We start from the raw sequence: 14,424 nt of genomic DNA, 5'->3' as shown, positions 1-14,424 counted from the left end.
GCAGCCGGTGAGGACGACATATTTCCGCGACTTGTAGTTCCTGTCAGTCAGTGTGTTTTGATGGTAAAAGGAGAGATGCTCTTAAATTTAGAAAAGGGTATTTAGTTAAAACCAGGTTAAAACCAGCACCGCTGTGAACGGTGGGGTTTCTGAAATTGCGTCGTTTAACAGGAGTGAACATCTTTACTCGGTGAACGCTTGCATGAAGTCTAAACACGTGAGTGGCAGGCTAGTTAGCTACCTCGCTAATTCACATGCTCTTTTACTACAGTCCGTAGCTAAGTCAGCTCACTGGTGACACTGTCATTCAAACGATATTACGAATATAAAGAGTGGTTAGACATTGTAGTGTACACATTTTAGTGACCCATTTCAACTGCAGCTATTCGTATGGCTGGCAGCAGGATTAAGCTGGAGCTATCCCGGGTGGTTCAGGGGAAAAGTCGGCTGGGTATCCTGAAGGGGCTCGGCAGGACGGGGCAGCACTCCTTGGAGGTCCCGGGGTGTCTGCTGTACACCCACTTTGGCACAGTCCCCCACCTCACTCAGGACACGCTGCACACTCTGAGCAACCTCCCCTCTGTCACTCAGGTTACTCTGTCCAATATGTAAGTTAAACACACACGCACACACACACACACTGAACATTTTCTCAAATCTAACTTGCAACTCCATCACTTTCTCCCTCTAGAGCAGAACACCAGGAGGTGTTGGAGGAGTTTAAGGATGGATTCAAGAAGTTCTCAGGTACTTCAGTCACATTTTGTTGTACATCTTTGGATTGGTTTGTCAAGAAGACCAAACAGCTTGGATTAGATATCAATTATGATGATACCCAGTGCTATTCCAGTGTACAAAGATTTATTCAGCAACAATTAAAATTAAAACCTTTTTAACTAACTGAAAATCATGAAGGGTTGTACATTTATGTACAGCCTCTACTACTAGCACGAAACTGAGTATTCATATTAAAAACTATTCAGAAGTGTCTAAACATTTTCTTTAATTTGTAACAACAATAAAACACTGGACCAGATATAATAATCCCAGAATCAATTCTAACCTGAAACACCATGTAAATTCTTCTGCCCTATGAGCTTGATGCTGTAAAGTCAAGCAGCAGAATATAACAGTAGCCACTCAGTGCTGAAATGCTTTTTTAAACAGTGTGTTCTATTAAAGGTCCTTTATTTTACACGACTTTTGATACTTTCACAGTATTTGTATAACACATAGACCTGCATATAATCACAAAAGACATGGAAATCTCACTTTCTTTTTTACAAATTCTTCTCGTTGGCATTTCTGCCTTTATTATTTTTTGACAGAGACAGTAGAAAGTGACAGGAAAGGTAGGGAGAGAGAGAATGAGCAGTAAAGGGCCTGGGCTTGATGTGAATCCAGGCGTTGACACACTTGGAAATCTTACTTTCTACAATATGGGGCCTTTAACTGATGTTTATACTGTGACTGGAATTTCCTCCTTGACCTCAGAAAAACTCGACAAGAGTCAACATGTTTTATTGTGTTTAAAAGAGAAAACTCAGCGTTGGATTGGAGTCTGTATTAGCAGATATATCAAGTTGTGATATTGGAAATGAAAAAGTGTTATTAAGTAATCCCCAGCAGCAGTTTGTGAATGCACCCACATATTACACACTTTGTCTTTTTTTTCTCTTTTCTTTCATGGACCAGTCAAAATGTCTGCTGAAAACCATTGCAGGTGAAATGTGCTGTCTTCAGACTCTGTCCTTTGATTGAAGTACCTTTGGTAATCGTTTAATCCACATCTGTCTTTCACACTGTCAGAACTACATGTAAAATGTGATTTGAAAAGCTCTTCTCCAAAACAAAGGTTAGGATGCTTGAGAGGAGGAAAGGGCTGGGTTATTTAACTATTTTAAATCAATGTTGTTCCTGTTCTGCTCCACCATGGTCGTCATTTAACCCTCTGCATCAGTCGTTTTTTAAATAACAACCACATCAAAATGCTGTACTGGTGTAACTAGTTGATTGATTTAAATGTCACACATGCATGATGCACACATTTACTCTGAAGAGCTCAGAGTCTATAAATGTTATTTCCACTGGCTAAATTGGAAAAACTGGAAAAAATTGCAGTGCTTCTAAATATACAGTATGTTGCGTTCAATATTAAAAAGCTGATTAACTGCATGAGCCTGACTACAAAGTAGCGCTGTTCTGGGTAATATTTATATAAATGCCCCAGAAGAGTGACCTCATTCAGCTGTGTTGTACAACAGGAGATGTGGTACTAAGCTTCACTCTGCCTCAGGCAACCAAATTTGAAATTAGAAATGTAATCACTATAACGTCACTTGGTAACTGTCAGCGGATTATCACGGTGTTGTCTCTAAAGTGCCAGAAGGGAGAGGAGTGATTGGATAATTAGAAATAATAACAGCATTTACTGCTATTAGGCCTTTTGTTTTCTCACATTTTGATCTTCTGCTGCAGCTGGGTTTGCTGATAAAACCACACCCCATCCATCTCTCCAGACACAGAGTTGTTGCATAAACATGTAGTAATGACACGTCTCACCTACGTCACCTTGCTTTATGTTTGGCCTTTGCTGATTGGAACTCTGTCAGGTTTTGTTCTCTGTGAGTGATACGTGTTGATTTTGGATTTTATTCTTTGTAGGTCTTCATGATACTGTGTTGTACTGCTCGCTTCACGACCCTGCGGCCCCCTGCCCGTCAGGTTATACCACCAACAAGGTGAGATTAGGCTTTTGCTTAAAGGAATAGTTCAACATTTTAGGGTTTCACTTATTAGTTTTTTTCTGAAGAGTTAGACAAGAAGATTGACATCACTCTCCTAGTTGTATGGTAGATATGTAACTGGAGCCAGTTAACTTACTGTTGCTTAGACTGGAAACAGGGAAACAGCTAAACAAAATCCTCCAACTAACACTCTTAATGTCACTAATTAACATGTTATATTTAGTTTGTTTACAAAAACCGACATACTTTTTAATGGTGCTAGTTTGGCAAAATGTAAACACATATATAGTCTTAAAAAACACAGGTCACAAGTTGTAGCCCACATCTAGCTTACTGAGTTCTTTGCAACATTATTCATAATAATCACATCCTCCAAAGATGATGCAGTTACAATTCTTAAAGTATGATTATTCCCCAAATTGGTGAAAGAAAAAGAAAAATGATAGGAGTGGCAAAATTCATCACATTAACTTTTCCTTGCTGCACTACAGTATATTTACTGACAGCACAAAGGCTGTAAAGGGGCTTGAGGAGCGGTAGTGTTTGGGGAGTTGTAGTCATCTGTAGTCACCTCAAAAACCATGAAGGATCACCAAAGCTGGTGTTGTCCCCTAAGCGTGTTTTCAAGTGAAAATGCCCTCTCTCGGTTGTTATTAGACCGTGTCCGTGTGGGGCAGCGGGGGGCGGATAGAGCTGACTGTGGCCAAGTTCATGGCTCTCCAGAAGACCTTGCAGCCCGACTGGTACCAAAGCATGGCAGATGGAGAGACGTGGCAGAACAACACCTCTCGCAAACGGGTTCGAAAGTCTGTGGATCGAACTCTTGCCCACTTGGATGAGTGTCTGCTGTTGCACCAAAACTCACAGGTAGAAACCCATTGAACAGTCACCAAACACACACTGCCATTCTCTCACATTTTAGAGCTCTGTAAACTCTATTTTTGTGTATCAGTCATGCACGGCATGAGTACACAAGACAAGGATTGATGTTCGGTAATTTTATTGTCACAGAGACTGCTGTGCAGCTGTGCTACGGCTGGAAACACAGTGAGATTAGGAGGAATACATTATCAGTGGGTACATACGTTATTGGTGGGTTTGTAAGGGCTCACTATCAGGCATGACAAATGAAATCACCTTTTTGTCTTTCTTTTAAACCCAGCGTAGCACTACTTCATTTCATGATTGAGAGAGCAGAGTGAAAAGGATTCATATGAAGAGTGCAGGAGATGGAGAGTTGTCATGACTAATATTATGACACCTTTACTGAGCTTTCATTCAGAGGACACAACATATTTTTAACTGTATTGCTTTAGTTCTGGTTGATACACAGCTTCATTCATTTTTTGTTTGCATGAGAGTTCTGTGTATTTTTGTGTTTTTCACCACCTGTATATCTTTGCTTAAAGCTGCATTTATGTGCTTTTTTATTGCTTACTATAAACCAGATGTCCCCTGGGTAAAATGTAGAATAATGTTGAGCACAGAGCCAAACAGAGCTGACAGTGTACTGCAGGTAATTCCTGTCATCAACATTGTATTAAGTGAGCTGTTTGATTGCTACTTAAGTCCACTCCCCACCCCCCAGTGTGTCTTTCCTCCCTGTGATGTGCAGTCAGCTTCATGTCGAGTCATCAAAATCCAGATCTCTGGCAAAAATAAAACCTTTTATATTTTTGCACTTGAGGAAAATTTCACTTTGTCCTTCCAAACCCTCTCATGCGCTGTGTGTGGTTAGAAAATGGAGCCCTGGTCTGTTTAACATCCATGTTACCTTGGGTTTCAGCAGAGATGTTTCCTCTTTCTCCTTCTATTTCTTGCTGTTCTTCCTATCTAGCGTGATCCCTTTCTGTCAGCAGCTTTATCTCCAACCTGTCTGTCATTGCCAGGAGTTAGAGGGAGTGGAGGTGTTCGGTGTGGTGGAGGGAGGAGACATCCTGGAAGAGAGGGTGCGCTCGGCCAGGGAGACAGCCAAGAGGCCCGTGGCAGGATTCTGCCTGGATGGCCTCCAGACACGCGCTATGGACCAGGCCCTCAGGACCCAGCTCATCGCTGCCATGACCAAAGAGCTGCCTGAGGACAAACCCAGGTCAGCACTCCTCATGAATGCATGAGGAATGTGTGTATTGATAGCTGTTGTAAAGGGATTTCTTTCCCATTAATCATACAGTCGTCACCAGTGTTTAACTGAAAAGTAGTCACTTATGACAATCAACTAGAACGGATCAAAAAATGAAGAGAGTGGGTGGGTGGGCAGGCAAACAGTACCCTTTGTTTTTCTCTCTAATTCCTTATCTTGACATCACTAAGAAAAATGTAACACAAAGGTTTGCCTTGTATTTATCCATCAGTTTAAAATGAGCCTGTAGTTTAATCTCTTTTGTATGGCTGCCCTGTCCACACAGGAGAAGGTGAAAATCCATCAGTTAGACAAACATAAAATTTACAAGACTTCTACTGAAGGATGAGGACAGAAATTCAAGGAGGTAAAACAAATCTGAGCACAGCAATAGGGGTTATTAATAGCCAAGTTAACTTAAAATCTCCACCTCACTGCGATCTGAATAGTCAGTGGTGGAACAGTTTTAAATCTGCCAAAGACATCAGGTGATCCTACTTAAAATCCTGCTGACCTAGACGTGTCTTCTTTGCATTGATTAATGCATTGATTCTGATCATTTACTCTATAATAAAAATGTCCATCATCATTTTAAAAGCAATTATTTTCTTCATTAACGACTTGTCCTAAAACATAATAAAATAGAAAAAAATGTTCACCAGTTTCCCAGACTTCAAAGTGATGTCTTGTTTTGTCTGACCAAAGTCCAGCACCCAATTTCTTTTAAATATACAGTTGTAAAGAACAAAGAAAAACAGCAAATCCTCATGTTGGAGAAGCTGAAAGGAGAGATGGTGTAAAATGTTTATGTTTCAAAAAGGCTTAAATAATTAGAAATTGTCACCAGTTTGTTTGTGTTGATCACTAATTGATTAATTGAGTACTTTTCATTTCTTAATTCAATTAATGTAAAATGGAACAAAGCAACCGATTCTACATATTTGTTAAGCTCTAAAACTATTAATCATTTCTTGATACTTAGATCAATAAACTATTCATTCATATGATTTCAGTTTTGGTAAATTAACAAACCAGTGCAGCAGTGTTGATTTAAGAGCAGTGACCGATACCATCATGGCTGTTTGTGTGCAAAACAGTGTGATTCAGAGACTGAGTGCGCCCAGTTGGTGGGTCCTGCTCAATCAATTAATTATCCTGCTTGATTGATTACAAGTGAAAGCCCAGCAGCTCCTCTGTGCTCCCCCAACCCTTCCACAGTCTGTCAGCAGTCATTATCTCAGCTCGACCTTAAAGGATCGTATCCGGTCAGTCTGTCCTTGTTTATTTTATATTTCTCCAATAATTTTGGATCGTGTGCTGAAAATACATGTTGTTTTTAAAGTTTACTGACATTTTGCTGTTTTTATATTACAACATTTACAATGTCAAGCTAAAATTTAAACTAACAAATGCCCTGGCTAACAAACACCTTAAACAAAAAGACAAAACAAAAAAAACAATATTGACTGGAGAGCATCATGTTTAAAGGATTATTTTGTGGTGCGGATGATTTTACACCTTGTGTCTGTGTCAGATAACTGAGATTAAGATTACAACACTTGCACATAATGATTAAACAAACTTTGACATTATCTAGCTCTTTCAATTTTAAATTGTAAACAGACTGAATAACTAGACTGAGTACAGTCACAAAATATAGTCCTCTTAAAAGGCACAAAGACAAACTTTGCCATGAAGTTGTTGACACTCCCGACTAAATAACCCTCTCTAAGCCTCCTCCCCGGAGACTGTTCCACATCAACACTCCTGCTCTGGAGGTGACGGGCCATAGCTCTGAGTTAGAGAGAGGACTTGTGAGGAGTGGTCATCTGTATCCAGGAGCTTGCTGTGAGCTTCTCCAAGTCTGCTTGTGAACAAGTTCATCTCAAATACCGTGGGACACCGTCTCTGCTGGTTGTTCTGGCTGTTAGGAGTTGCTGCTTCCTACTGGAAAGTGGAGTGTAGTCATTATCAAAGGCCAAATTGGGCTTGACCTTGACGCCTGCAGACACAGAGTCAGAGAGAACCAGTTAAGCAAAACCGCAGGAAGAGCGAAAGCACAAAAACACAAGGGTGTACATGTTGTTGCAGAGAAGAGAAAGGTTACTGGTGTTTGTACATGCCTCTTGTCTAGCAGTAATATGTTGCAGATTTTCCAGTGTGTTACATTAAAGTTTAGGATTTATTCAATTATCAATACATTGCACTGCTTTCTGCTGTTTTTGTGTTTGTTTGTTGACTGTGTGTTTGTGTGTGACTCTCAGACTGCTGCAGGGGGTAGGACGACCTGATGAGGTGCTGGCTTGTGTGGAGGCTGGTGTGGACCTGTTTGAGAGTTTCTTCCCGTTCCAGGTGACGGAGCGAGGCTGCGCTCTTAGTTTCAGCTTCGACATCTCCCCGGACCCGGAGCGCGCAGGTAGAGCGCCCCTTGCAGGTGTGGTGAATAGCTGTGCTGAAGAGTAGATGTGTTACAACATTTTGATTTGATCATTTAGGAGGTAAATCAATATGCCAGACAAAACTTAACTGTATTTATATATGTTTTCTTTTTTATTATAAAGCAGGTCGAGGTCCTATATTAATACTGTGAAAGTATCAAAGTGCTCAGTCCTCAGAGAAATGCACACAGCCCGTGTTTAGAAACTATGCCTTAAAATGAGCTGTCATGACTACTGTTTCTTCTTATGGATATCAGCAATTCAAATCAAACTGTAGAAGTGTAAACTACGGGACCTTTAAACATGCATATATATTTGAAACATATAAGGAGCTGTAGGCTCTGACTTCACTTTCAGCTGCTCTAACATTCCCATTTAAGTTGCCACATTATTTCATGAAGAACAGCTTTCTTGTTCCTCTCTGACACTAACTTATGTAAACGTCACTGTATTTCAGATATGTAGCATTTAAATCAAAGCACACACAGGTTCAACTCAAAATTTTAAAGAGGACAAAAGGGGAAACAGGCTAAAATTAGACATTTTGAAATTTGCCTGCATGAATAACCAAACAACCTTTCAGGTAAAGCAACCTTGCCAAAAGCTATAAAATGATTTTTCTTAGACGCAAGTGTGATGAAGGAAATTACCCCAACAAGATGGAAAACACTGGCATTTCTCGTTAAGAGCTTGCAATATGCGCCTTGAGCAAACTGACATGTCACTGTGTAATTTGGGAGTTTGGGTAGGGGGTCTCTCTCTCAAGATAATAATGAAGCCTAAATGAAACATGATGATGGTTGGAAATATGATTCCTCTTACCATGATCATTTGCTTTGCATCGTTTCTGTGCATAATAGCATTAAGAGACAAAGAAATGAGAAAAGATTTCTTGATGTAAATATGCTGAAATCTAGAGAGCACACAAGTATGAATGTTACAAAGCTGTGAACAGGCGCTACTTTGATGTTAAGCCGGGGTTAACTGTTGAAAGCTCTGACAAGATAATAAAAAATGCAAAATAATAAGTCTAGTGAGCCTATGTTTATTTCTATAGGCAGAGCTTCTGAAGTCCAGTTGAAAATTCCCACAGAATTAATGTTGCTGGTTCATATACAAATGTAAAGAGGCATTCGTCTGATAGTGGAGAATTTGCTCTAATCACCCCATCATTAATCAGGCTTAAATCATTAAGTGTGAAGACCACTGTAAAGCAGCGTGTCTTCAGAGATGAACAACTCTTTGCCTTTTTTGTTCACCAAATCAAAAGCAGATGAAGTCTGACTGCTGTATGAACCAATATTCACATGATTAATAGGAAAGAAGTTTGTGTCTGTGTGGATGTGGTGGTCATGTCGCCTGGCAGATGAGGGATTTATTTTGCATTAAAATCAGGAATAGATCTGATGGCTACTGAAATTATGTCTGTGTGTGTGTGTGTGTTTGTTTGTTTGTTTGTTTGTTTGTTTGTAGTGGCTGATGTGTATTATCTAGCCCCAGGTCTGTTGAAATAATTGGGTGTGGAGAAAATCAGCTGGTGAAATGAAATCAATGGTGTGTTTCATAGCAGCTCTTGTAAGGTTACAATTAAGCCCGGGCTCGTCGCTCAGATTGTCGTCCCAAGTGGAAAGTGAAAACAGTGTTATGACAAGAGCTGTGGGAAATGCACCGACTTGGCCCGTTGTGCACAATTGTGCTTCATTAAAAAGTTGCGTTAAACTGGTCTGACAGACAGAGTGAAGTTTGGGATCAGGCAGCATCAAGTGTCAGACAGCACTAATCGATTCTGCACAGGGAGCGTAATGGAGTTCAGTGGAGGTGAGAGCAGTGATGGTGTCAAACCTGAAGAGAAATTCTAATTCCCTTCTCAGCCAATTACAAGACCCCATAGGGGATAGGTGTTGGGGGGGAGTCAACACCCCCACTTCCCAGTTAAGGTCCTTTTTGACACAGCAGTCCATATGCTAATTCACTCCTCTCCTTCCTTCTTTCCTTCCTTCCTTCTCACCCTCTTCCTCTCTCCATTTTTAGAACTTCCCCTTTTCTACATTTAGTCTTTCTTTCCTCTCCTGACTTCATCCACCTATTCTGTGCTACAGAGCTAAAACACAGTAATTACATATTTGATCAAAATTTAATCTGACTTTGTGACATTTGTTTTGCCATAGATACATTATTGTGCCATAGCGATGCAAATTGTGGAGGGAAAAATAGCAGGTTTATTTTTAAGAACTGGAAAACTGGTAAACCAAACTGCGGTGACTGCGCTCTGGCTGGTTACAGCTAGGAGGAAAGAGAGCCTCAGCTAAAGCTAATTTTTCAGCTTTTCCCTGTTGTTGAAAAATCAGTTTTGAACCTCGAAAAACTTAGTAACTGAGTGTGTTATACCACGTTGATAAGGCAGGACTAAAATGTAATCAGAATAGAGGGAAAAAAAGATAAACTAGTCCTGCTAAGAGAAAATTATCCTAGCTTAGCAGAATAGCAGTAACTGTTGTCTCTGACCCTAATGAAATTCAATTGATCTGAGGTGGTGAAGCAGTTAAAACATATATTAAATGTATTTAATTAAAGATTCATGTATTATATAACCCGCGAAAGTTGAAGATGATACAAGAACACACTTTGTGAATGTTCCCGCAGCCTTTAGATGTCTAAGCTTTGAGTGGAGTGTCCAAAATGTTTTTGTTTTGTTTTAACAGTGATTAATAATCAGCCTAAAAGGCATGCGATTGAGCTTTACAATTATCTGTTTCATCCTTTCACAAAATAGCCTTCAAACATAAAACGGTTTCTTAACTTCAGTGTCTGTAGTTACTGCTCTCTGCCTTTGTAAGGCAGAGTTGCTCTTGAGCACACAGTTATTTCTCCCTCCTTTACATCTTATTAGCTTTGGTCAAGGCTCATTTTGTCTCTTTTATTCTCATGCTTATCACCCCGTCCTCAAGCTCCATACCGACCGCCCTCCATAATAATTTCCTTTTTCTGCTTTGTTCATACACTTTGTTGCTCCCTGCTTCACCCGTTTCAGTTTCCGCTAAACCCATTTTGCTCTATTGTTGCCTCTTTAATCTCTGTTTGATCATTTGCATCACTGCAGACCACTTTCTTTCTTTTTCCCTCCTCCCTCTCCATTTCATCTTCCATGCATCCCTTGTGTTTGTAACTGGCCACACAGCTTGGTGTGTCCTCCTGTGAATAACAGCCCCTTGGTAAAAGACTGCTCTTCATCAGATGTGGTTACTTTTCTCCATTCTCACTAGATTAAGTGAAGTCAACTTGCAGTGAACACACATCAGTGAAAAACAGGCGGTGGTAGTCAGAACATAGCCAGTAAGTGATTATATCATGGTAGTGGAGAGAATATAGGACACAGCAGTGTTTTAATAGGGGTCAGAGTATAGTTTGTGTTGCCGTTTGATTTTTGATTGAGCGGTGCACTTCTGTATATAGGGACGTATTTTCTGCTAAAGGATGAGATTATAGTGTGGAGCGTTTGTGTTGTGCTGGGATTAATGAGATGTATGTATATATATATGTTGTTGCAGTGCTGGAGCTGAATGATGATGAGAGGCACACAGCAGGTGGGACGCAACCAAACGGAGATGTTACTCTTGATGATCAAACCCAGATGACATCCTTTGAAATCAATCTGAAAGACAAGAGGTGTGTGTCAGGTTTTTAAGACCACAAAGGGTTTTTATAATCAGCAGTGTTTGCAGAATCTTTACTTCTATGTATTTGGTGAACACTTGATATACATTTAGGGTGTCTGTTTATAAGTTGTATTTTAAATTACTTTGAACTTTTATCCAGATACCAGGATGACTTCAGGCCCCTGGCGGAGGGGTGTGGCTGCTACTGCTGTGAGAACCACCAGAGGGCATACCTGCACCACCTGCTGGTGACCAATGAGCTGCTGGCTGGAGTCCTGCTCATGATCCACAACACAGCCCACTATAACGGCTTCTTCAGTGCCCTGAGAGAGGCTATGGCCAATGATAAACTGGACCTCCTCAAGAGACAACTACTTGGGGAGAGTGGTGGGCAGACAGAGGGAAAGGAGTAAGACGGACAAATCATAAAGATGGGAGAGGGCTTGATCTTGGTCCTTCTTCAAAGGATTACTGGACTGACTTGCCAGAGGCAATGAAAGCTCTTCTCAGTCCAGTGAGAGGAGGAACTGTGATGCTTCAGAAACCCTGACACCGGGTCACTCTATATATTGCTCAAGTCATGTCTCTCAAGTATGTTCGACAGTGTGGTGGGGGGGAGGGTGGGGTGGTGGGGGGTTAAAAGAAAAAAGAGCAGATAAGAAGATGTTGAGATGCTGATGTTTGTGCCTTGGGGTTTTGTCCTGGTTTCACATCAGATGGACTGCTCCTGTTAAGCTTGTGTATTGATCTGAGCAGATAGGGTCAGGGGGCCGAAGAGGGAAAGGAGCTGGATAAGGAGTCGAGAGGAATTTGCATAAAGAAAGAAATGTGAGGATGGATGTTGTTGGACTATCGACTATGACTGGCTCCCTGTGTTCCTCTTGCCGCGGCCTGATTGGAGGTCAGCAGATGACTAATGTCCTTTGGACTCATTGACACAGCAGCATAGACCAGAGGGAGAGCCAGCCAGGGTGACCAGGGACAAAAAAAATTACCAAAATAGCTCACGCTTTTCTGCTTTTATATTTTCAAAACTTGTGTATAGTAAGATTCCCGTTAGGCTTTATTTTGTGTTTTGTTTATTTCATACTTTATTGATCTGCTTTCATCAAGCATTTGTCATTCTCCATGAATATTTTTAATGTTTCAATTGGATTTCTCCAATAGCCTATCACACATGTAGACTTCATGTAGTTTTCAACTTGACTGACATACCAGCATGTATAATGAGACTGTGCATCACATTAAACTGGTCCATATGCAGCTTGCGCGGCTGTTTTCTCTCATGGGTTTCAGCGAGGTTAACTGAAGGTTTGAGCTGACAGCTCCACCGTTCCTGCTGCTGGGAAAGGATAAAGATCAGATAAAGATACAGGTCCCTTCTGCCTCCCATGCAGTGATGGAGGAAGGCTTTTTGAAGGTGAGGGGATATAATTGACTGCTAGACCGTGCAGATGACTGTGGGGGACAGGGGACAGACTGAGAGAGGACACTGTGACAGATTTATGGAACAGCAATGAGGATTGTGGGTTACCTTAAACGCATCAAGCATTATAACGAAGTGGGTTGGAGGATTTGCTATCATCAGTAGGTGGGCACTGTACATAAATGCTGAAGAGATACAGGCATAAAATGATTTGGGTAAAGACAAAAAGTTGGAACTTTATTAATACCTGTGGGGGAAAAAAGGGAGAACGCTAAACCAAGCAGTGACCTCTAGACTTAAGTTATTTTAAGGCTTAATGGGATGGCAGTAAACAGGTAAAACATAAATCCCCGAGATTTTCTGGTAAATAGTGAAAAAAAAATGTAGGCTGTTGTGCTCCTTTACCTGGATACCTGCTGTTGATATTTTATTTAGAAACTGTTCTATTGAAGGTGCATAGATGCTTACACAACACAACACGGTTCCTTGTGTGAATGTGTGTCTGACAAGATTTCTTTTTTTAAAGATATAATTTTGGGCTTTTGTGCCTTTACTTGATAGGACAGTGGAGATTGACAGGAAAGGAGCAGAGAGAGGGGAATGACATGCAGGAAAGAGTCGGGCCGGTTGGGAGTCGAACTGGCAACTCACCTGCCAAGAGCACTTGCGCTCATGTGGTATGTGCCCTAACCATTCAGCTGTCGGGTCGCCCGCTGACAAAGATTTTTATAAAGGCATTCTGTGCAAATTTACCCACGGTAAATATGCAAATGTATTTTTGGTGAAAATGCACTGCCTAAAAATAAGCAATGGATCAGGTTATTATGATAATTGGGCCTTTTTGAAGCTGTTGCTAATGACCATTGAGTGGAATTGCACCTCATAAATGTAGACCACTGGACTCCAGCAGATTATTCATTTTTACATAAATTTATCAAGCTTGTGACCTGCAACAATAAGAGGTTGATCACAATAATGATCAGATGCAGCACAATGAAAAAGAATGTATTTATGCGTGAGGATGATTTGGGGGTGTTGGTGTTTAAACACACCACAGCTAACAGAGTATTGCTCAAAGGTGTTAAGTAGAAAAATATTGGCGTGAAAATGTGAACAATATGTGAATTTATGCACCAATGTTCATATGGTTTCCATTAACAGATCCACTAAAACATAACTTTAAACTTTGTAGAAGCAGCTCTTACCTTCAGGACACCTGGATCCTTCCACACCATACCCTGAACCCAAGAAAAAAGCTGAAGCCACAGGTTAGACAGAGCATTTTAAAAATAATGTACTACAACACCCTAACAGGTCGAGGGCTCTTGTCTGAAACAATGAGTTGAATTTGATGGATTGGACTGAAACTGGCAGTGCCACACAGGATACCAAATAAGTTTGCAAGCATATAACTACTGTCCTAAAGTTGCAGTGAAGATTTACACATGCAGTGAGCAACATTAGCATTTATCATAATTGTTTTTTTGGCCACCTGCCAGTGCAATGCAAGTCCAATATTCACTCTCCTTTTAGTTCTGTTTTGGTCAACAACTCCTGAGAAAAATATCTGACTTGCCACTTTTTGTCTGTCTGCTGGTGCTGGGAAGGTAGAACACTGTCGATTTGTCTGAGCTTTTTCACAGAAAATAGCTTCCTCTGTCTGGAAACAACACTAATGAGAGCGGCCAGAGAGAACCAAAACACTGAAGTTACGAGCAACAAAATCAAAACAATGAGTTGAAAATGCTCCACACAGCTGATGGGGAACTAAAGAATTGGGTGGTAAGTGTTTGTGGATTTGTCATTATGAGTGACCTCTTTCACATTTCATATAAACATTTTGCATGATATGAAAATATTATATATTGCTGCTGTTGTGTCGCTTTAAGCTGCCTTCATACATCAATTATGGAGACACTCCTTGGACTGCTGAATATCAATGTTCTTATTTAGCAGTCTGCATATATCTAAGACACAGTTATTATCTCAAAGCTGTGCACAGTTGACACCTTCGTTGTGGGGATTAAGTACGCTTTGA

General features: G+C 40.6%; 1 protein-coding gene across 2 annotated transcripts; it reads left to right on the top strand.

The window, feature by feature from the left end:
• The first annotated feature begins 19 nt into the window (after positions 1 to 19).
• On the top strand, positions 20 to 14,111 carry qtrt2 (queuine tRNA-ribosyltransferase accessory subunit 2). Of its 2 annotated transcripts, XM_071485176.1 has the most exons (9): positions 20 to 217; positions 383 to 608; positions 692 to 747; positions 2,665 to 2,741; positions 3,405 to 3,614; positions 4,637 to 4,836; positions 7,131 to 7,300; positions 10,853 to 10,970; positions 11,121 to 14,111. In XM_071485176.1, the coding sequence occupies exons 2-9, from the start codon at positions 391 to 393 to the stop codon at positions 11,371 to 11,373; spliced, it is 1,302 nt and encodes a 433-aa protein (XP_071341277.1). In that variant the 5' UTR covers positions 20 to 217; positions 383 to 390; the 3' UTR covers positions 11,374 to 14,111. The 2 variants fall into 2 exon arrangements, with proteins under 2 accessions (XP_071341277.1, XP_071341278.1); XM_071485177.1 differs by having other exon boundaries at positions 21 to 608; positions 7,131 to 7,282.
• The last annotated feature ends 313 nt before the right edge of the window (positions 14,112 to 14,424 follow it).

This window comes from Trachinotus anak, unplaced genomic scaffold (genome assembly GCF_046630095.1).
Source record: "Trachinotus anak isolate AG129_WGS33_773 ecotype Australia unplaced genomic scaffold, CSIRO_AGI_Tana_v1 ptg000009l, whole genome shotgun sequence".
NCBI classification, from domain to species: Eukaryota; Metazoa; Chordata; class Actinopteri; order Carangiformes; family Carangidae; genus Trachinotus; species Trachinotus anak.
Note: the sequence above shows the minus strand (reverse complement) of the source record. Positions and strands in the feature narration are given on the sequence as shown.

Bases quoted from the DNA above. Each gene is read 5' to 3' on its own strand.
- qtrt2 (XM_071485176.1), top strand. From the start codon at position 391: ATGGCTGGCAGCAGGATTAAGCTGGAGCTATCCCGGGTGGTTCAGGGG. The intron at 2,742-3,404 runs GTGAGATTAGGC...GGTTGTTATTAG, and splicing joins CAGGTTATACCACCAACAAG to ACCGTGTCCGTGTGGGGCAG. The intron at 7,301-10,852 runs GTGTGGTGAATA...ATGTTGTTGCAG, and splicing joins AGGTAGAGCGCCCCTTGCAG to TGCTGGAGCTGAATGATGAT.